Here is a 23,878-nt window from a genome sequence, read left to right as displayed (position 1 = left end):
ATATTTGGGGATTTTTTTTTAAAAGTAAATATTGTTAATTTGATAAGATAATTTACAAAATCAATAACAAATATGTCTTGTCAGGTCATTGTGAAACAACTTCAAAAACGATTGGCTGATCTCAATAAACAGTGTGTGTCAGACCTCACTAGAACTTACACCAATTATCACATTAATCTCAAAGATGAGATATAGGATTTAATGAAGAAATGATTTCAAGTCAAAAGTCAAGTATGTATTAAATGTAACATGCCAACAGTGAATCTATAGCTGGTTAAATAATATAAATTGTTTTATGATATTAATTTCCATGGGAAGACTTCTTTTATATGTTCATTATAATTAGTTTTATTACAATTCTATTTATAATATGCTTATTTTAAAAACTGTGGTTATCATTCTGCAATGTTTTTCTTATAATTACATATTTTTTCATAATATTTACCCTTAAGAAGATTAAAAATTATACATTGTTTATCCCACAAGTTGAGAGACTATTCTTCAGATAAACAGTATTTTTCAGTGATTTATGTTGCCATGGTGAGGCAAGCCATATTTAATCAGAGAAGAATGTGTAATGGAATATTCCAGAAAATTATCTTATTTCTTAGCTCCACTTTTGTGAATGGATGCCAAGGACATCATACTACTCTCCAAAATGCAAATGTTTAGGTTAATATACACAATATTTGAATAGCTAGGCAATTCTTTTATTTTTTCTTTTTAATTATATTGTATAAACATATACATATTTAGATCATGTGTAGTAGGCATATTCAAAATAGAAAATAAAGGAAATTATCTTGATACTGCCATTGGATGTTTAAAAAGGAAATTTATTGGGAAAAAATTCACGTATCATACAGTTCACACATTTAAATTGTACAACTCAATGTCTCTTAATATATTCACAATGTTGTATAACCATCACCACAATCATTTTCAGAACATTTTCGTCGCCCTAAAGAGAAACTTCGTATGTCTTAGTCATCACCACCACTCACTCCTATGTTTCTCCACCTTCCCCAGTCCTAGGCAACCATCATCTAATTTCTGTCTTTATAGATTTTCCCGTTCTGAACATTTCATAGAAATGGAATCATACAATTTGTAGTGTTTAATGAGCAGCTTCTCTTACTTAGCGTAGTGTTTTTAAGGTTCATCTATTTTGTAGTACATATCAGTATTTCATTTTTATTTACTGTCCAATAATACTCTATTGCATGGCTACAGCAGCTATTGATTCATCAGTTGATAGATCTTTAGGCTGCTTCTCCTTTTGGCTATTATGAATAATGCTGCTATAAGCATTCACTTACAAGTTATTGTGTGGACCTATGTTTTTATTTCTCTGCCAGTGGATTTTATATTTACTTAATTGGGCCGGTTTCCTCATCTCTCTGCCTTCCTCATGCTTTTCCTCCATTTTCAGTTTTTGTTCATCTGTCCTCATTTATTCAGACTTGGTGGACACATTTTCCATTTTCATGAAGCTTTCTCTGACTGTTCTGACTCTCATTGACCTTATGCTTCAGGATGTGTTTTCTAGTTGGTGCAGAACAATTTAACTTTCAGTTGTACATTACTTTATTTTTTCATGAGACATAATCATGTCTTATTATAAATTTACCTAAGCAGAGGATTATATCTGACATACATGCTACCTGTTATTGTATAAATTGAAAATATTCTATCTTACCAGTTGTTACAACACAATTAAATATATTATACTGATAATTTATTTTTTCAGACTTTGACATAATAAAGTTTTATTTGAAATATATTTCAATCAATAAATATAAAACAGAAATCACTCTAATAGAGGAGAATTGTTCTAGTCAATAATCAAATTTTTTCTGACTGTTGAGAAAAATTAAGTCTGCATTTTAAAAGTTTCAGATTTTGAAGCTTCAGATTTTAGAGTAGGGATTTTCAACACACAGTACAGGGTCTCCTCAGTTTGCAGTGGTGTTACATCTTGATAAATCCATTATAAGTTGACAATATTGAGAATGATAAACATAGAAAACACATAAACTTTATCTAGAGAAAAATGGTTAATAAAAAAAGAAAAATCAAAAAACCATAAAAGAATGCTTACAGAGAATGAACGTAGTTACCTTATCCTGAAGTTAGGTAAGAATCAGAAATGTTATGGGGACCAAATGAGAGCTTTCAAAAAATTATCTTTCTTAGATCTGAATGAGCAAACCTGGAGTATTGTGAACTGTTGATGACAATGCTCTGAGGGCATCTTTTCCACCAAAATATAAATATAACTACTTACTTTTTCACTTATTGTTAGCATTTAGTATTTTATGCATAAAAACTTTTTTACCAAATAAATTTTGGTAGTTTAAATTCCGCAAATGATACTAATGAAAGTATAAATCATTTTGGGTTGTTTTAAAAAAGGTTATGTTTCAATCTGTCATTATTGGAATAAAGTGTATAAACTGCATGTTATAAAATGGTTTACACATATATAACTCGTGAACTCAAGAGAAATAATACTTTTAGGAAAGAAGAGTGTCTCTAGATTTTTAATAATAATTTAACTTCTTTAAAAGACTGAATATAGAAAAGAGAAATTAAATGAATGTACTGTGACTTAATGCAATCTCTGGAGCATAATTTGGATTGGGAAATAAAGAAAAAAAATGAATCAGGAAAAGAAATAACTGGGTAAGGTTTCAATATTTTAGAACTTTAAAAACATATATTAACTATAATTTCAACATATTTATTAAAACTGAGATATAAATTTGACCTAATCTGCATTTTTATAATTAAACAAATTATTCAATCTTAATGCTTTATCAGAGTCACAGCACAAACTGCAACTTTTTTTGAATACCTAAATATCACACTCTTATTCTTTAATGATTTTGAAAACAATAATGACAATGCCTTTGGCATATAATGTCAACTGCTCTCTTCATTATCTACTTTGAATTTTTATTTCTGAAGATATGTTTGTATTTGGTAATCTTCCTGGTGGTAGTGTGCATATCTGCTGTTCTTTAATATCTGAAAATCTGCCCTTGTTGTTTTTAAACATCATCAAAAATTATCTCGATTAACTTTTATTTCAGTCTCTTTGATTCTGTTTAGTTTTTAAATATATTATGGATATTTACTTATTTTCTACTGGTACCTCCCATGCGTATGTGAGTTATGTACATATATCACTAAACTTCTGCTGTTTTTGATACACACACACACACACGTGTATATATACACATATATTATATATATGTTATAATAAAAATATGTATTACCTAAAAAAGAGTAAAATGAGTAATTGTGTTTCTGCCACCGAGATTAAAAATAGAATTTTCCACAGTGCCTTTGAAGCCCCCAACATGGCTGCTTTTCTATTTGCTGAGAACTTTAATTTGTTCTCTGATTCCAATTAATATTTTTCTCTCATTATCTTTCTCTGCATGGTTTTGGATGCCTTTCACTTTGTTAGCACTGTGCTAGCAAAGATCTTTAGATCTCTTCCTACAGCTGTCGTTAAGTCTTCACATGATCTCTCATTTCCTTTTCCCTCCTCAACTCGGACTGTTTTCTTTTCTTTCTCTTCTACTTTGAATAATTTTTGTGATAATTTTTGTGTGTGTATTCTTTTCTTCCTATAGACTGTGGTCAAAATGTATCAAAAATGTATTTTTGTGTCTTTTGCAAATATTCACATATAAATATGCTTTTCCCCTTTGATGCTGATCTCTGAGTGAAAACTCGTATTTAATAATAGGTTAGTATTTTATATTAACATATTAGGTTGGTACAAAAGTAATCGTGGTTCAAAAATCATGATTACTTTCCCCCAACCAAATACTAAAATAAATATTAATAGTTTATTTATAAAGACTCTATATATGGTTATAATATCAATCCTTTATCTGTCATATATGTTGTAAAATTTTCTTCATATTACTTACATAAAGTTAAATTTTGTTAGAATGTTTTCAAACTGTGTTACATTGAAACAAATGAGAGAGGGATAATTTATTGATTTGTTTCTTTGTAGGTTAGAACACATTTGCTTAAAAAAGAAAAGAAAAGAAAAGAAATTGTTAAATATGTCTGAAACATTTTGATTTAGTCATTCTGTACATTCCTGCAGATATAAGGAGCTTTTACGAATGACAGAAAAGAAGTTAAAGGAATGTGAAAATGGAAAGCTTAATTTCCATGGAGATTTTAAAACTGGTCTACTTGAAATGGATATTCAGATGAATAAGCTAACACATCAAGTACGTTTTGGGACCAAAAGAGGTACCCAAATACTTTGGGGAAATAAAAATCTCTCAGTGCTTTGAGAAGTGAAAGAGATTTGTTTTTTAATTTTATGGACTTAGAAGAATACATGTTTAATGTATTCTTTTTCTATAAGATGGGCATACTGCTCATTCTGTGTCTTGAACCCTGGCCAATGATATAAAAGCAAGCAGTACACCATCCTATGACTTCAAGTCACTAGTATCAAATCGGTTTTCTTGGTAACAATTTTATTGAGGTATAATTAACATGCCATGCAATTCACTCTTTGAAAGTGCACAGTTCAGTGGCTTTTAGTATTTTCACAGAGTTATACAATCGTCAACACAGTCTATTCTAGAATATTTTTGTCACTCTTAAAAGAAATTCTACATTTTTGTCACCCACCGGTTTCCCATTCCTTGCTCAGTTCTAGGGAACCACCGATCTACTTTGTTTGTATATATTTGCGTGTTCTGTACGCTTCATCTTGTTCACACACAGTATGTGGCGTGTTGTGACTGGATTCTTTCACTTAGCATAACATTTTCAGGGTCCTCTGTTGTAGCAAGTATCGGCACTTCATTTCTTCTTATTGCTGAGTATATTTCATTGTCTAGATATAACAAACATTTTATCTACCCACACATCAGTTGATAGATCTTTAGGTTGTTTCCATTTTGGGCTATTATTAATAATGCTGCCATGAACTTTTATGTATAAGTTTTTGTGTTTGCATATGTTTTCATGTCTCTTGGGTGCATACTGATGGGTGGAATTGAAGAGTCATATGGTATTCTATGTTTAACTTTATGCCCGTACATTTTCCAAAGCAGCTATACCATTTTTCATTAGCAGTATGAGGGTTCTAATATCTCCACATTTTTACCAGGAATGATTCCATGCTAGTGGTGGGAAGTGGCACCCCTCCATGGTTTTGATTTGCATTCCCTAATGACTAATAATTTTAATCTTGTTTTAATGTGCATCTTAGCTATGTGTATATCTTTTTTGGAGAAATGTATATTTCTTTCCTTTGCCCATTTTCTAATTGGGTCATCTTTTTCTTTCTGAATGGTAAGTGTTCTTTATATATCCTAGATACAAGTTTTCTAAGAGAAATACAGTTTTCAAATATTTTCTCCTACTCAGTGGCTTGCCTTTTTACTTTACTGTTAGTATATTTTCAAGCACCGCAGCTTTAAATTATAATGTTAATCCATATTTTGAGTTGTTATATCTAAGAAGCTACTGCCAAATGTAGTCACAAAGATTTATTCCTGTCTTTTCTTCGAAGAAACTTGTAGTTTTAGCTCTTAAATTTAGCTATTTTATTTTCAGATAAATTTTAAATACAGTATTTGCTGGGATGCCAACTTTATTCTTTTGCATATGGATATCCATTTGTCCCAGAACCATTTGTTGAAAATGCTATTCTTTTCTCATGTAGTAATTTTGTTATCCAGGTTGAAAATCAATTGACCATACATGTGCAGGTCTATTTTTGGATTCTAAATTCTAAAACATTGATCTCTCTATTCTTATGCCAGTACCACATCAACTTACATGACAACTCTTTTTCAATCATTTTGCATATTACCAGCTATATATTATCGTGCATAATAAAAGTTCAATATAGAGAAACATCTTTACTTTTTGTTTCTTGAAAGATTCCATGGCAAGCTTATTCCTTGCTGACTCCATGACATGATGGGAAGTCAAGCTTACAGAGACGAGAGTCCTTTCCTTTGTTTCTCTATTCGAACCTTTAGTCTCTCATTGAATGCCTCTCTCTTGAGTCCCATTTCCATCTAATCTTGGTCACATCATCTTCTTACAGTCTACTATTTCATGCATTAGGTTTTATTAACTCATTGTAATTTGCACAGTCATCTGTAGATGTTATTCATCCTGGGAGGAGAAGAGTCAGTCCAGGCTATAAGTTTTTCTCATTGGAAATGGAGCTAATTCATCATCTTGCAGTTCACAGGTAGATCCTCTTTTGACCTGGCACCTGATTCTTATGTATAACACCTGGGATGATCTTTTCTTGGTACAGTTCCTGCATTCTCAGAAATCACAATTCTCTGTAACTACTTCCCTCTGCTTAAATAGATCAAGATGCACAGGTATATTTTATAGCTTCATACATTTTTTTGGAATAAATATTTTATCCTATTCAAATAAAAAGTCTTGAAAGTTCAGCACTAAAAAATAGGTTATGTTCAGGCAATTTATAAGAGACAACAGTGAAATTAGTTGTTTAAATTTCAAAATATCAAAGCTAATTTTTTTGTATGATATGAAGAAGGATTGTGGTACAACATAAAGATTAAATGGTCTTAACTTCTTCGTATAGACAAACGTGAAGTACAGTAAAGGGTAAATTGTATTTTATTTATTAACATTCAAAACCTACTACATGTATTTTACTTCTGAGATGATTAAAAATGATTCCATAATGTTCTCTTTATTTTCTCATTGAGGAAAGGAAAATAAATAATGAATGCCAGATTGATTACTTCATACTCTGCTGCTTAGCTTTCTTAAGATTTTACTTCTGTGAAATCAGATAATGTCTGATTTTGATTGTTAAACCAAATATTTTTAGTTTTCTAGCTGTTGCACTTCAAAACTTGCCTCTTTGCTTCCCTGCCTTACTGATTTCCTAACTTGAGTGGAAATCCTAAAGAAGCACACTTGCCTAGTAATAAGAATTTTTAATTAAAAGGAATTTTAGGAAATCTTCCTCCTCAGTAGCTCTTATGTCTGTCTGTCTTCTACTTTTCTACTGCTTCTCATTAGCATAGTTTGACATGAAAAAATTAATTTCAACCTCTATTAGATCGTACTTTAAAGGTGACTAGTTCCTACTGTGTAAGTTTTCTATTGTAATTTTTTAAATCAATTTTTATTTTTATTGTTTCCTAACAATCACCCACAATTTAGTGGGTTAAAACAACATTTGTTGCATTAATAAATCTGCCATTTGGGAGAAGCTTGGCCAGGACAGCTTGTCACTGTTCCTCTTATCTTTCCTGGGGACAGCTCAAAGACTGGGAAAGTACAATAATCTGAAGGTTTGCTCAGCTGTGTGTCTTGTTGTTAATGCTGGTCATTGCCTGGAACGTTGGCTGTGGCAGGTAGCCAGATCACCTACATTGGAGCTTCTAGGCATTCATAAATGGAACTTGCTTTGAATAAATGGAATATGGTAAGAGTTACACCATGAGATTTGCAGCATTAGCTTAGAAAAGGCTCTCTATCTCAAACTGCTTGCGCTTGTTACCCCCTTCCCCTGTTTTAAGTGAGGATGGTCAGGCCACATACTATTAATTAGCTGTAAGTCACTAAGTTTGGCCCGTATTATTATTTTTTTAATGAGATGAATTTTTTTATATTTTTAGTTGACATGTACATACATGTTTATGGGATATAAAGTAACAATGATATCTCCTCTATATATGTATACACTGTGTAATGCTCAAATCAGGATAACTAGTATATTCAATACCTCAAACATTTATTATTTGTTTCTGTTGGGAACATTTCCAATCCTCTCTTCTAGCTTTTTGAAAGCATACCATAAATTATAGCTAACTGTATTCACCCTACAATGCCACAGAACACCAGAACTCATCCTCCTATCTAGGTATTAGCTATTATCAGTTTAGTAAATATTGCTGATAAGTATGTTAAGCTTCAGCTTCTCGTTCATGTATTTAAAATTGCTTTCTGAATCACTGACTTAAAACAAAAGGAAACAAATATACAATAATTATGAAGCTTATAATTACTTTAAAATGTACCGTTTTGATTTGTTTTCTTTTTAATTTTAATTTTTGTGGGTACACAGTAGGTGTCTGTGTACATATATATATATACATATATATGTATGGGTTACATGAGACATTTTAATACAGGCATGAGATGCATAATAATCACATTAGGGTAAATGGGGCATTTGTCACCTCAAGCTTTTATCCAATGTGTTACAAACAAATTAATTATACTCTTTTAGTTATTTTTAAATGTCCAATTAAATTGTTTGTTACTGTACTTTTAATTTGTTTAAACACAAGCAGAAACTCAAGGAAACCTATAGCACTTAAGAGAGCATGGTATTGTTTCAATAAATAAGATGGAGCTGATAGTTAAAGATCTGGAATCTGAACTCTCCAAATTGAAAACTGTAGAAGACTTTAATAAAACAGAATTAGAAAAATATAAGCACCTCTATTTAGAGGAATTAAAATTTAGGGATTTGTTGTCAAATGAACTAGTCAGTCAAAATATAATTATAGAAAATAAGCTCATTAATTTACCTCAAAAGATTAATTTTTAGTGAGACAGGGTCACAACATCAGTGGGAAGTGAAAGTTAACTAGATAATATAATTATGGAAACATGGTGTTAGTAAATGAACTGAGCTTCCAAATGTTTGTCCAGGAGAGTTTATGTCTCTTCCACATTTGTTGGTTTTATATGGCTTTTTTTCCCCTTCCGATTCACATCTAGTCAACCTGATCTATTAGTCTTTCAGCTAAGTATTTTTGAAGCATTTAATTCAGACAGTAGTATTGTCATTAAATGGCTTTTCAGCATGTCCCCAAATAGAAATACTAATAAGTTTAACTATTGTTTGGAGGATTAAAATTGAGACCAAAATGGTCAAGTACAATTACTACTACATTTCACTTTCTGGCAGTTGGTAAATTAACTTTCTTTGGTAGTGATCTTGGGAATTATCATTAGACAGCACCCTGAGAAATGATTCCATAATGTTCTCTTTATTCTCTGTATAGTTTTCTTATTCTTTATAAAAACATCCTTGTGAAATGGGGAATTACTAATACAGAGATTAAGGGATGTATAATTCACAAAATGGTTAAAAATAACACTTTTGTTAGCCTGAGGGTGTGTGTGGAAGACAGAAGGACAGGCCCCACCTCCGATGCCTTGGTCACAATGTTAGTAGCTGACTGCCTTTGAAGCTGTTTTAGTTCTTTTTGTCTCCCCTAGGAGTTGTTTGTGTGAATTACTTCTCAGTGTCAAATGCTTAATTGATCCCAAATCATGCGTGAAAATGTACAAGAAATGTTAAATCAAACGCCTGAAAATATATTTGAGGGATAATTTTTTTAAATCTTTAAACTGGTTTAATAAACACATATTTATAGCTTTTTTAGTTTTAGTTTCTTAATTGTATTTAAGAAATACAACATGACGTTTTGATATATTTCTACATAGTGAATAGTCATGGCAGGCAAAAAAAAATTTTTGTTAGAAATTCTCCTAAAATATATATGTACTTTTTAAGAACAATTTAAAACCTATAATTACATACATTAGGCATGCTCTCACACGTCTTCATTGTTAAAGTACGGTTTAATGGGAAATGTTATTTATTCTTATAGAAGAGTTTTCTTTTTAAATACAAGTCCTTTTCTAATTATGTAGGATAAAATAAAATACTAAGCTTTTTCTTTTGCAATCTTCATAGAACTCATGAGAGACAAGCAGAGACCAGTAAGAAACTTCTTTTGGAGAAACAACAGACCAGATCTTTATTCACAACTCATGCTAGGAGGCCAGTCCCAGAATTACCTTGTGTTGGAAATCTTACCAATAGTTTGAGTCGACAGAATACTTATTTTAGAAGAAAAATTCATGATTTCTTCCTGAAGCCTACGACATAAAATAACAGTGCAAAGACCTACTTGTTCAAGGTTAGTTATATTATCTTTCTTCCTTTGGTTTTCAGATTTCTGATGCAATTCTTGTTTTTAAGTAGGTGAAATACTGAGTTAATTGACTCGTGTGTTAAATAATGGTCAACATTACCTGTGTTAACAAAGAAAGAAAACAGAAATTTTACTAAAAGTCCCTGGAGTTCTCATTTTTATGAAATACCTATTTGTTAACTTCATTCAATAAACTTAAGTAACACATTTTGAATTGCTTTAAAAACTGCATTTAAGTTACATTTTAGAAGTGAATATTATTCCCTAGTAACTAAATATATACTTTGAGATGTTTTGGCTTACTTTCTGATTGGTTTGAGTTTAACTGTTGTTCATAACACTTTTCATGTTTTCCTGTACCATCTCAAGTTTTGTGCCCCTAATCAGAAGTGAATGTTTGACATCCAAACAGTTAATCACATGTAGATGTTCATTATTTAAAGTAATCTAAAATAAATACATTTATGAAGTAAATAAACGTGGAACACTTAAAGGATTCATTTTTGTTTTGTTTTTAAGTTAAAAGTCTTATAATTTTTTTACACAAGACTGGGTCTTTAATTGCCACTATACCTACATCACTTTTTTTCTCAGTTTTTGTAAACTCTCTGTTATTGCTGTGCAATTTTACAATAGCTTGAAAATAGCTAAATCATTCAACCCTTTAAATTTTTAAAATGATGTTCACTTGTGCCTATCACTTGAATTACTGATGACTAATATGGCAATGATATTGAGTCTTTTAATGGCAACTACAACCACACATAAACCATTATCTTTCTACCCAGAATTCCATAAAGCTGTGCAGGGTTCCCATTTACCTTGATGATGTAGCAGACATCTTACAATCCAACTAGGTGATTTTATTCATAGTGAGAATCCATTTCTGAAGATCCCAAAATGATGCCAGCAATGACAAGATATATAAATTAAAGAATTGATTATAGATAGATAGATAGATAGATAGATAGATAGATAGATAGATACTCCATTTTTTGACTGGGGGAGAAATTTTAAAACTGTGTGCACTCATCCTAGCTACTTAGGAGGCTGAATAGGCAAAATAATCACTTGAACTCAAGATTTACAGGCTGTAGTGTATCATAATCACAGCTATAAATAGCCAATGCCCTCCAGCCTGGGCAACTTAGTGAGTCCCTGTTGAGAAAAAAAAACAAAAACAAAATAAATTATTAAAAAACCCACAATTTTTTCAACTAAAATAAATAGGTAGCAACTAGTTTTCAATGTGTATCACTGTCACTGAAATACCCATTTCAATCAATGCACGTTGGCTTATAGTTTTGATGGTGATTTCATAGTCTCTTTAATGCAGAGAAAAGTAGTGTATGCTTATGTTAAATGAAATGTTTTTTCTTTACCTGGCTTCATATTCTAAAAAATTCTAGAGGAGCAAATCTAAACTTTCTCAGACAGCATTGCTGCTAAATAAAGGGGAACAATTAAACGATTGTTTTAATACATAAATTAGATGATCCTAGCTAGCTGAGTTTTTAATTATTTTGATAGCTTAGTTTTATTTTTCTGAAAAAAGAGTGATAATATCAGGGTCTAAGTGCTTCAGGGTCATAAAACTGCACTTCTGGGTACAAAAAGAGGAAGAATGTTAACTACTACTGTGAAGTTTAATCATGATGCACATGTGAAATTTTCTTATCTTTTTTTTCCAGAATAATCAGCTCATGTATAATTTCATAAGATAATGAAAGCATGTATAAATACAAATGTAGTGCAAGCAAAGATTTTTGAGAAAATATTTTCTCTTAGTTTTTAGGGGGCAAAGTGCTATTTATTTTTAGTATTTCCAGATATGTTGAAAGACAGTTCATCTTCAACTTCATTAGTAGTTCCAAAGAGTGCAGGGTTCCTTTGTGGGCAATTGGTTTGCCAAATCATGTTTGACTTAATAATTCTATGAAGATTCAGTGACATGTTTTCATAACTTCTTTAGAATGACCTGAAAAAGTTCTTACGTAATTGTTTACAAAACTCTTAGAGATACAGAAAGAAGGTGCCTACTAGAGTTGCTAAAATTTAATTATTTCTACTAGGAAAACATCTAATAATACTATGAGAGTTGGTACAGATTATCTAAAATAATACAAAAGGTAGGTTTTTGGAGGGAGCATTCCAAACAAGAAGATATTTAGACATTTTTGGCTATAATTCTAGAAAGTAAAATGTTAAAATATCTAAATCTAACATAAAATATGTTAAAATCGCATTGATACTGAATATATTTATCTTCTTTATTAACAAGGCTGTGATATTTTGGAATATTGTTAATTTGAAGTTCTTTCTTATGCCGTTTTTTAAACTGTAGAGAAACTGATTATACCTCATTTTTGTTGCATGTGATGGAAGTTGTGCTAGATGTCAAAGCCAGTGTTCTCTATGTTGATCTCTTTTGCCAGTTCTTGCACCTGTCACCAACACATTAAGCTTAGCCTTACCACTTAACACTATGATAGCTATCATAGATAACTATGTATACTTTTTCCAAACGTTTACTTTGTTTTTATTTAAATTCTGAGATGCTTTGTTCCATATATGGGAAGGAATTTTATAATTTTATTGGTTCTTTAAAAAATTATATTGTAAAATTCAAAAATTAAAATTAGCTTCAAAAATACATCAGTCATTGGATCCTTTTGCACATAGAATGTTTTTGTGATAACTGAAATCTTCACTTTATACCACATTAATGAAAGATAAGACTTAGCTGGTTTAAAGTTTTTTTTTAGGTTTGAAAGTTGTATAGTACCTGTGTGTCTAAGACAATGTATGGCACCCAGTAGTCACTTGGTACATGTTTTTTAAATGTTTGAGAGAGGAAGACTCGTTTCTACATTGATTGGATTTGGACTTCCAGTACATTACTGACTCAAAAAGTTTCTAATAATTTATTTAAGTAACTTTTCTATTTCTCAAATGTTCATTCAGTTTAGCAACTTCTTTTCTAAATGTAGTTATATAGATATGTCCAAGCTAAAACCATATTCCTAAGACTGTAGCTGTTTACATGGTGGAACATTGTGTTGCATGGTGGAACATTGTGTTGCATGGTGGAACATTGTGCCACATGGTGGAACTTTGTGTCACATAGTGGAACACTGTCATATCAGAATGTTGAGTTGCACATTTTCCACAGAATGTTGAGTTGCACTTTAAATATATGTGTGGATCTATGCTTAATCTATCAGGTCTTTGGTCAATGAAGTATTCCCCATTTTCTTTCTCTGTGACACAGTGCATGTATTTAATACTCACAAACTAGCAAGTATAATTGCCTTCAGACATTATTGATATTTTGATCTTGAATTGCAGTGGTTTAAATGTGCAAACTTATTTGATTATACTACATGGGAGTGCATAATTACTGTCATAAAACTTGAGTGCTCCTTAAAATACAGAATGATATTACATTTTAATTTAAAAACATGGTTACTTGAAAATATATTAATTATGGAAAAGTATGTGTGTGATGTATATGTATTTATCAAATTGGTCTCAAAAAGACAATACAGCAATATTTTTAAACTTATAATATCAGGTACAATGTAACAGTAGCCTGTCACTAAGTTATTGTTGAAATAGTGAACATTGTATTTGTTGGGCTTTACTATTGTGATTGATTTTACTATATTTCTTTCTTTCTCTTTTTTTTTTTTTTTTTTTTTGAGACAGAATCTTGCTCTGTCACCCAGGCTGGAGTGCAGTGGCGTGATCTTGGCTCACAGCAAGCTCCGCTTCCCAGGTTCACGCCATTCTCCTGCCTCAGCCTCCCAAGTGGCTGGGGCTACAGTCGTCTGCCACCACACCTGGCTAATGTTTTGTATTTTTAGTAGAGATGGGATTTCACCATGTTAGCCAGGATGGTCTCGATCTCCTGACCTCGTGATCCTCCCACCTCAGCCTCCCAAAGTACTGGGATTACAGGCCACTGCACCAGGCCTGATTTCACTATATTTCTTTATTTACAATCTTTAATCCAGCCCTTTCTCTTGTTAACATGGGGGGTTGTGTTGAAGAATATAAAGTTACAAAGTCAAGGAAGTAGGAAACATTTTTACAAGTGTTATGTAGCCATCTTGGTGGGGCTGTGGTGGGGTAGGCTGCAAATGACGCTCCTATTTTTTCTCTGAGTTCAGAACATAAGAATCAGACGGATAGACATCAACATACCAGCTTTATTGCTGACTTATGACAACTCATGGGAAGATGTGGCTCAGATGTGCAGCCACAGTGAGCTTCTGAACATTTCTTCTCAGACTAGGCTCTTACACACAGTTGCAAGTGGAAGAAAGAGATACTTGACACTGCCACAGGAGCAGGCAGCTTCCTGCAGAGATGACAGCCAATCCAAACTCATGTCACTGTAGGCAGACACACGTTTGCAAAGACACTCAAAGCCAAACAAATACACTCAATGTGCTTTGCCCAAATTTACTCATTACATAAATCTTCCCTCCTCCCAAGAGGAAAGTAGAGAGAGCATGAGCCCTCACGTGGAAACTTGAAGCCAGGGAAAAGAAGGCTCACCAATTATTTGTGCATGGGTTTAAGTTATCCTTGAAATTAAGTTCAGAATTTTCTTTGTATGTACCAATTAATGACAAGAGGTTAGATAGAAGTATGCTAGATGGTGAAGAGAAATCTGTTTTGTGTCTTCAATTTTGCTAAAAATGACCCAGAACATGGATAATTCATTTATTAATTGATTTTGGTAAGTCAAGTCCTATTTGGAGAAAATTAATAGTTTTTCTTTTTTTTTTTTAAATTTATTTATTATTATTATACTTTAAGTTGTAGGGTACATGTGCATAACGTGCAGGTTTGTTACATATGTATACTTGTGCCATGTTGGTGTGCTGCAGCCATCAACTCATCATTTACATCAGGTATAACTCCCAATGCAATCTCTCCCCCCTCCCCTCTCCCCATGATAGGCCCCTGTGTGTGATGTTCCCCATCCTGAGTCCAAGTGATCTTATTGTTCAGTTCCCACCTATGAGTGAGAACATGTGGTGTTTGGTTTTCTGTTCTTGTGATAGTTTGCTAAGAATGATGGTTTCCAGCTGCATCCATGTCCCTACAAAGGACGCAAACTCATCCTTTTTGATGGCTGCATAGTATTCCATGGTGTATATGTGCCACATTTTCTTAATCCAATCTGTCACTGATGGACATTTGGGTTGATTCCAAGTCTTTGCTATTGTGAATAGTGCTGCAATAAACATACGTGTGCATGTGTCTTTATAGCAGCATAATTTATAATCCTTTGGGTATATACCCAGTAATGGGATGGCTGGGTCATATGGTACATCTAGTTCTAGATCCTTGAGGAATCGCCATACTGTTTTCCATAATGGTTGAACTAGTTTACAATCCCACCAACAGTGTCAAAGTGTTCCTATTTCTCCACATCCTCTCCAGCACCTGTTGTTTCCTGACTTTTTAATGATCGCCATTCTAACTGGTGTGAGATGGTATCTCATTGTGGTTTTGATTTGCATTTCTCTGATGGCCAGTGATGATGAGCATTTTTTCATGTGTCTGTTGGCTGTATGAATGTCTTCTTTTGAGAAATGTCTGTTCATATCCTTTGCCCACTTTTTGATGGGGTTGTTTGTTTTTTTCTTGTAAATTTGTTTGAGTTCTTTGTAGGTTCTGGATATTAGCCCTTTGTCAGATGAGTAGATTGCAAAAATTTTCTCCCATTCTGTAGGTTGCCTGTTCACTCTGATGGTAGTTTCTTTTGCTGTGCAGAAGCTCTTTAATTTAATGAGATCCCATTTGTCAATTTTGGCTTTTGCTGCCGTTGCTTTTGGTGTTTTAGACATGAAGTCTTTGCCCATGCCTATGTCCTGAATGGTACTACCTAGGTTTTCCTCTAGGATTTTTATGGTATTAGGTCTAACATTTAAGTCTCTAATCCATCTTGAATTAATTTTCGTATAAGGAGTAAGGAAAGGATCCAGTTTCAGCTTTCTACGTATGGCTAGCCAATTTTCCCAGCACCATTTATTAAATAGGGAATCCTTTCCCCATTTCTTGTTTCTCTCAGGTTTGTCAAAGATCAGATGGCTGTAGATGTGTGGTATTATTTCTGAGGACTCTGTTCTGTTCCATTGGTCCATATCTCTGTTTTGGTTCCAGTACCATGCTGTTTTGGTTACTGTAGTCTTGTAGTATAGTTTGGAGTCAGGTAGCGTGATGCCTCCAGCTTTGTTCTTTTGACTTAGGATTGTCTTGGAGATGCGGGCTCTTTTTTGGTTCCATATGAACTTTAAAGCAGTTTTTCCCAATTCTGTGAAGAAACTCATTGGTAGGTTGATGGGGATGGCATTGAATCTATAAATTACCTTGGGCAGTATGGCCATTTTCACGATATTGATTCTTCCTATCCATGAGCATGGTATGTTCTTCCATTTGTTTGTGTCCTCTTTGATTTCACTGAGCAGTGGTTTGTAGTTCTCCTTGAAGAGGTCCTTTACATCCCTTGTAAGTTGGATTCCTAGGTATTTTATTCTCTTTGAAGCAATTGTGAATGGAAGTTCATTCCTGATTTGGCTCTCTGTTTGTCTGTTACTGGTGTATAAGAATGCTTGTGATTTTTGCACATTGATTTTGTATCCTGAGACTTTGCTGAAGTTGCTTATCAGCTTAAGGAGATTTTGGGCTGAGACAATGGGATTTTCTAAATATACAATCATGTCATCTGCAAACAGGGACAGTTTGACTTCTTCTTTTCCTAACTGAATACCCTTGATTTCTTTCTCTTTCCTGATTGCCCTAGCCAGAACTTCCAACACTATGTTGAATAGGAGTGGTGAGAGAGGGCATCCCTGTCTTGTGCCAGTTTTCAAAGGGAATTTTTCCAGTTTTTGCCCATTCAGTATGATATTGGCTGTGGGTTTGTCATAAATAGCTGTTATTATTTTGAGGTACGTTCCATCAATACCGAATTTATTGAGCATTTTTAGCATGAAGGGCTGTTGAATTTTTTCAAAAGCCTTTTCTGCATCTATTGAGATAATCATGTGGTTCTTGTCTTTGGTTCTGTTTATATGCTGCATTATGTTTATTGATTTGCGAATGTTGAACCAGCCTTGCATCCCAGGGATGAATCCTACTTGATCATGGTGGATAAGCTTTTTGATGTGTTGCTGAATCCGGTTTGCCAGTATTTTATTGAGGATTTTTGCATCGATGTTCATCAGGGATATTGGTCTAAAATTCTCTTTTTTTGTTGTGTCTCTGCCAGGCTTTGGTATCAGGATGATGTTGGCCTCATAAAATGAGTTAGGGAGGATTCCCTCTTTTTCTATTGATTGGAATAGTTTCAGAAGGAATGGTACCAACTCCTCCTTGTACCTCTGGTAGAATTCAGCTGTGAATCCATCTGGTCCTGGACTTTTTTTGGTTGGTAGGCTATTAATTATTGCCTCAATTTCAGAGCCTGCTATTGGTCTATTCAGGGATTCAACTTCTTCCTGGTTTAGTCTTGGAAGAGTGTAAGTGTCCAGGAAATTATCCATTTCTTCTAGATTTTCCAGTTTATTTGCATAGAGGTGTTTATAGTATTCTCTGATGGTAGTTTGTATTTCTGTGGGGTCGGTGGTGATATCCCCTTTATCATTTTTAATTGCGTCGATTTGATTCTTCTCTCTTTTCTTCTTTATTAGTCTTGCTAGTGGTCTGTCAATTTTGTTGATCTTTTCAAAAAACCAACTCCTGGATTCATTAATTTTTTGGAGAGTTTTTTGTGTCTCTATCTCCTTCAGTTCTGCTCTGATCTTAGTTATTTCTAGGCTTCTGCTAGCTTTCGAATGTGTTTGCTCTTGCTTCTCTAGTTCTTTTAATTGTGATGTTAGAGTGTCAATTTTAGATCTTTCCTGCTTTCTCTTGTGGGCATTTAGTGCTATAAATTTCCCTCTACACACTGCTTTAAATGTGTCCCAGAGATTCTGGTATGTTGTATCTTTGTTCTCATTGGTTTCAAAGAACATCTTTATTTCTGCCTTCATTTCGTTATGTACCCAGTAGTCATTCAGGAGCAGGTTGTTCAGTTTCCATGTAGTTGAGCGGTTTTGATTGAGTTTCTTAGTCCTGAGTTCTAGTTTGATTGCACTGTGGTCTGAGAGACAGTTTGTTATAATTTCTGTTCTTGTACATTTGCTGAGGAGTGCTTTACTTCCAATTACGTGGTCGATTTTGGAGTAAGTACGATGTGGTGCTGAGAAGAATGTATATTCTGTTGATTTGGGGTGGAGAGTTCTATAGATGTCTATTAGGTCTGCTTGCTGCAGAGATGAGTTCAATTCCTGGATATCCTTGTTAACTTTCTGTCTCGTTGATCTGTCTAATGTTGACAGTGGAGTGTTGAAGGCTCCCATTATTATTGTATGGGAGTCTAAGTCTCTTTGTAAGTCTCTAAGGACTTGCTTTATGAATCTGGGTGCTCCTGTATTGGGTGCATATATATTTAGGAGGGTTAGCTCTTCCTGTTGAATTGATCCCTTTACCATTATGTAATGGCCTTCTTTGTCTCTTTTGATCTTTGATGGTTTAAAGACTGTTTTATCAGAGACTAGTATTGCAACCCCCGCTTTTTTTTGTTCTCCATTTGCTTGGTAAATCTTCTTCCATCCCTTTATTTTGAGCCTATGTATGTCTCTGCATGTGAGATGGGTCTCCTGAATATAGCAGACTGATGGGTCTTGACTCTTTATCCAGTTTGCCAGTCTGTGTCTTTTAATTGGACCATTTAGTCCATTTACATTTAAGGTTAAGATTGTTATGTGTGAACTTGATCCTGCCATTATGATATTAACTGGTTATTTTGCTCGTTAGTTGATGCAGTTTCTTCCTAGCCTCGATGGTCTTTACATTTTGGCATGTTTTTGCAATGGCTGGTACCGGTTGTTCCTTTCCATGTTTAGTGCTTCCTTCAGGGTCTCTTGTAAGGCAGGCCTAGTGGTGACAAAATCTCTAAGCATTTGCTTTTCTGTAAAGGATTTTATTTCTCCTTCACTTATGAAACTTAGTTTGGCTGGATATGAAATTCTGGGTTTAAAATTCCTTTCTTTAAGAATGTTGAATATTGGCCCCCACTCTCTTCTGGCTTGGAGAGTTTCTGCCGAGAGATCTGCTGTTAGTCTGATGGGCTTCCCTTTGTGGGTAACCCGACCTTTCTCTCTGGCTGCCCTTAAGATTTTTTCCTTCATTTCAACTCTGGTGAATCTGGCAATTATGTGTCTTGGAGTTGCTCTTCTCAAGGAGTATCTTTGTGGCGTTCTCTGTGTTTCCTGGATTTGAATGTTGGCCTGCCCTACTAGGTTGGGGAAGTTCTCCTGGATGATATCCTGAAGAGTGTTTTCCAACTTGGTTCCATTTTCCCCCTCACTTTCAGGCACCCCAATCAGACGTAGATTTGGTCTTTTTACATAATCCCATACTGCTTGCAGGCTTTGTTCATTTCTTTTTCTTCTTTTTTCTTTTGGTTTCTCTTCTCACTTCATTTCATTCATTTGATCCTCAATCGCAGATACTCTTTCTTCCAGTTGATCGAGTCGGTTACTGCAGCTTGTGCATTTGTCACGTATTTCTCGTGTCATGGTTTTCATCTCTTTCATTTCGTTTATGACCTTCTCTGCATTAATTACTCTAGCCATCAATTCTTCCACTTTTTTTTTCAAGATTTTTAGTTTCTTTGCGCTGGGTACGTAATTCCTCCTTTAGCTCTGAGAAGTTTGATGGACTGAAGCCTTCTTCTCTCATCTCGTCAAAGTCATTCTCCGTCCAGCTTTGATCCGTTGCTGGCAATGAGCTGCGCTCCTTTGCCGGGGGAGATGCACTCTTATTTTTTGAATTTCCAGGTTTTCTGCCCTGCTTTTTCCCCATCTTTGTGGTTTTATCTGCCTCTGGTCTTTGATGATGGTGATGTACTGATGGGGTTTTGAGTAGGTGTCCTTCCTGTTTGATAGTTTTCCTTCTAACAGTCAGGACCCTCAGCTGTAGGTCTGTTGGAGATTGCTTGAGGTCCACTCCAGACCCTGTTTGCCTGGGTATCAGCAGCAGAGGCTGCAGAAGATAGAATATTTCTGAACAGCGAGTGTACCTGTCTGATTCTTGCTTTGGAAGCTTCCTCTCAGGGGTGTACTCCACCCTGTGAGGTGTGGGGTGTCAGACTGCCCCTAGTGGGGGATGTCTCCCAGTTAGGCTACTCAGGGGTCAGTGACCCACTTGAGCAGGGAGTCTATCCCTTCTCACATCTCAACCTCCGTGTTGGGAGATCCACTGCTCTCTTCAAAGCTGTCAGACAGAGTCGTTTGCGTCTGCCGAGGTTTCGGCTGTGTTTGTTATTGCCCTGTCCCCAGAGGTGGAGTCTACAGAGACAGGCAGGTTTCCTTGAGCTGCTGTGACCTCCACCCAGTTCGAGCTTCCCAGCAGCTTTGTTTACCTACTTAAGCCTCAGCAATGGCGGGCGCCCCTCCCCCAGCCTGGCTGCTGCCTTGTTGGTAGATCACAGACTGCTGTGCTAGCAATGAGGGAGGCTCCGTGGGTGTGGGACCCTCCCGGCCAGGTGTGGGATATGATCTCCTGGTGTGCCTGTTTGCTTAAAGCGCAGTATTGGGGTGGTAGTTACCCGATTTTCCAGGTGTTGTGTGTCTCAGTTCCCCTGGCTAGGAAAAGGGATTCCCTTCCCCCTCGCGCTTCCCAGGTGAGGCAATGCCTCGCCCTGCTTCAGCTCTCGCTGGTCGGGCTGCAGCAGCTGACCAGCACCGATCGTCCGGCGCTCCCCAGTGAGATGAACCCAGTACCTCAGTTGAAAATGCAGAAATCACCGGTCTTCTGTGTCGCTGGTGCTGGGAGTTGGAGACTGGAGCTGTTCCTATTCGGCCATCTTGCTCCGCCCCCCAATTAATAGTTTTTCTAAGAATTTTCTCAATATCACCTGGCTTGATAAAGTTTTTCTCCTTTGAGTTCCTTTTTTTCCTTTTTTTCTTTTTTTTTTTTTTTTTTTTTGGAGTTTAACAAACTTGTTTTTTACAAATTGATTATGTTGACTGTCACTCAGAGATGTTATGATATTAATTTCTATTGCTTACTTTGTATTCATAATTTTAGAATTCACTATTTAGCTGGACAGCTACTTTTTAACCTATTGCACCTAAACATGTTTGAGCTACAAGACAGTTTTACCATATGCATGCATTTTCTCTGAGTTATATTTTTAAATGTATACATTTCTCCTAAATATGGAGGAAATCACTGGCATCAAATGCCAGTCTCAGACAGAAGACCTAAAGCCCATTTCTGGCCTGGAGCTAATTGGCTTTGTGACCTACGGTAAGACATAAGTGCTCTGAGTTTGTGTTGCCTCTTTTGTAAAATGAAGGAGTTTGACTTAATCAGTGACTTTCATAGCTTGAAATTTTTTAGAAGAACAGAAAGTTTTTTTTTAAAAAAGTTAGATACAACCATATTATATAAAACAGAACAGGTACAAGAAGAGCTAACTTGCTAAAGAAAGGATGGAGGCTCTGAAGCTGTGACTTCATTATCCCTTAATACTGCTATGTCCTCTGGAGTATCTTAGATTTCTATGGGAAATCATTTAAAAACCATTGTTTATGCAAGAGCCTTGCTAATTTCCTAAAAATTGTGGATACATTATTTTCTCCCATGTATAATTTTCTCACCTTCTATTTATAAAGAAAAAAAGTGTCAGTGTAGTATTTATGTATTTTACCCTATAAAGAGCTAATATAACTTTTGATTTAGTATTATTCATAAAATTAGGTTAGCAGTTTATTAAGCTTCTGTATTTCCTCTGGCAATGTTTAATATCTCATAAGCTACACATACTTCAAAGCCATCACCAACACCCTTTTCTCACTGAATAGAACAGTGACTGATGTCATGAAGATTCTTTTATCTCCTTTTGCCTTCCATAATTAGTGCCAGGTACTGTATGAGGTGCTTGATTGGAAATAATAATTCTGAATTTCGATTAAGAGAAATATGAGAAATACGTGGATTTAATAGGAAAGAAATAACAAAATTGAAAGGGACTTATGAAATGAAGGAAAAAATCTTAAGGGTAGCCAGAGAGAAAGGTCGGGTTACCCACAAAGGGAAACCCATCAGACTAATAGCAGATCTCTCGGAAGAAACTCTACAAGCCAGAAGAGTGGGGGCCAATATTCAACATTCTTAAAGAAAAGCATTTTAAACCCAGAATTTCATATCCAGCCAAACTAAGTTTCATAAGTGAAGGAGAAATAAAATCCTTTACAGATAAGCAAATGCTTAGAGATTTTGTCACCACCAGGCCTGCCTTACAAGAGACCCTGAAGGAAGCACTAAACATGGAAAGGAACAACCGGTAGCAGCCATTGCAAAAATATGCCAAAATGTAAAGACCATCGAGGCTAGGAAGAAACTGCATCAACTAACGAGCAAAATAACCAGTTAATATCATAATGGCAGGATCAAGTTCACACATAACAATATTAACCTTAAATGTAAATGGACTAAATGGTCCAATTAAAAGACACAGACTGGCAAACTGGATAAAGAGGCAAGACCCATCAGTTTGCTGTATTCAGGAGACCCATCTCACATGCAGAGACATACATAGTCTCAAAATAAAGGGATGGAGGAAGATCTACCAAGCAAATGGAAAAAAAGCAGGGGTTGCAATACTAGTCTCTGATAAAACAGACTTTAAACCATCAAAGACCAAAAGAGACAAAGAAGGCCATTACATAATGGTAAAGGGATCAATTCAACAGGAAGAGCTAACTCTCCTAAATATATATGCACCCAATACAGGAGCACCCAGATTCATAAAGCAAGTCCTTAGAAACTTACCAAGAGACTTAGACTCCCATACAATAATAATGGGAGCCTTCAACACCCCACTGTCAACATTAGACAGATCAATGAGACAGAAAGTTAACAAGGATATCCAGGAATTGAACTCATCTCTGCAGCAAGCAGACCTAATACACATCTACAGAACTCTCCACCCCAAATCAACAGAATATATATTCTTCTCAGCACCACATCACACTTATTCCAAAATAGACCACATAATTGGAAGTAAAGCACTCCTCAGCAAATATACAAGAACAGAAATTATAAAAAACTGTCTCTCAGACCACACTGCAATCAAACTAGAACTCAGGACAAAGAAACTCAATCAAAACTGCTCAACTACAAGGAAACTGAATAACCTGCTCCTGAATGACTACTGGGTACATAACGAACTGAAGGCAAAAATAAAGATGTTCTTTGAAACCAATGAGAACAATGATACAATATACCAGAATCTCTGGGACACATTTAAAGCAGTGTGTAGAGGGAAATTTATAGCACTAAATGCCCACAAGAGAAAGCTGGAAAGATCTAAAATTGACACTCTAACATCACAATTAAAAGAACTAGAGAAGCAAGAGCAAACACATTCAAAAGCTAGCAGGAGGCAAGAAATAACTAAGATTAGAGGAGAACTGAAGGAGATAGAGCTCCTTCTACCATTTATTTTTTGAGAGTTAGGAGGGTAAAAAATGGCCTCACTGAAGTTTGTTAAAATAAAGTATTCCCTACAGAGTTCATATTTCTTCAGTACAAAATTAGACAATCTGTTGAGAAACATGTTTGATTTTTCCGGAATCAAATTTATGTATTATAAAAATATAAACAGGAAGTAAACAAGTAATGTAATCTATTACACATAGGAATTAAATATTTAGAACAAGAACTTTTTGGGGAAAAGATAATAGCATTGCCTTAGTAGTTTTTTAGTTGAAGTCACGTGAAAATGTACATTTTCA

The 23,878-nt window shown here is 34.7% G+C and overlaps 2 protein-coding genes across 3 annotated transcripts in view; both read left to right on the top strand.

Moving 5' to 3' along the window:
* Positions 1-9,884, top strand: part of LOC139355391 (ankyrin repeat domain-containing protein 30B-like) — a 136,366-nt gene extending 126,482 nt beyond the window's left edge. Inside the window, exons 42-43 of the mRNA XM_071068725.1 lie at positions 85-231; positions 9,770-9,884. Of these exons, the coding sequence (XP_070924826.1) occupies positions 85-195 (111 nt within the window). The 3' untranslated portion in view covers positions 196-231; positions 9,770-9,884. The remainder of the gene's footprint in view (positions 1-84; positions 232-9,769) is intronic.
* Positions 9,885-9,901: 17 nt separating this feature from the next.
* LOC105467705 (phospholipid-transporting ATPase IB-like) overlaps positions 9,902-23,878 on the top strand; it is a 111,193-nt gene continuing 97,216 nt past the window's right edge. For both annotated transcript variants that reach the window (XM_071070075.1, XM_071070078.1), the window contains exon 1: positions 9,902-9,995. The gene's annotated coding sequence lies outside the window, so the exon portion shown is untranslated. The remainder of the gene's footprint in view (positions 9,996-23,878) is intronic.

This window comes from Macaca nemestrina, chromosome 9, assembly GCF_043159975.1.
Source record: "Macaca nemestrina isolate mMacNem1 chromosome 9, mMacNem.hap1, whole genome shotgun sequence".
In the NCBI taxonomy this organism is placed as follows: domain Eukaryota; kingdom Metazoa; phylum Chordata; class Mammalia; order Primates; family Cercopithecidae; genus Macaca; species Macaca nemestrina.
Note: the sequence above shows the minus strand (reverse complement) of the source record. Positions and strands in the feature narration are given on the sequence as shown.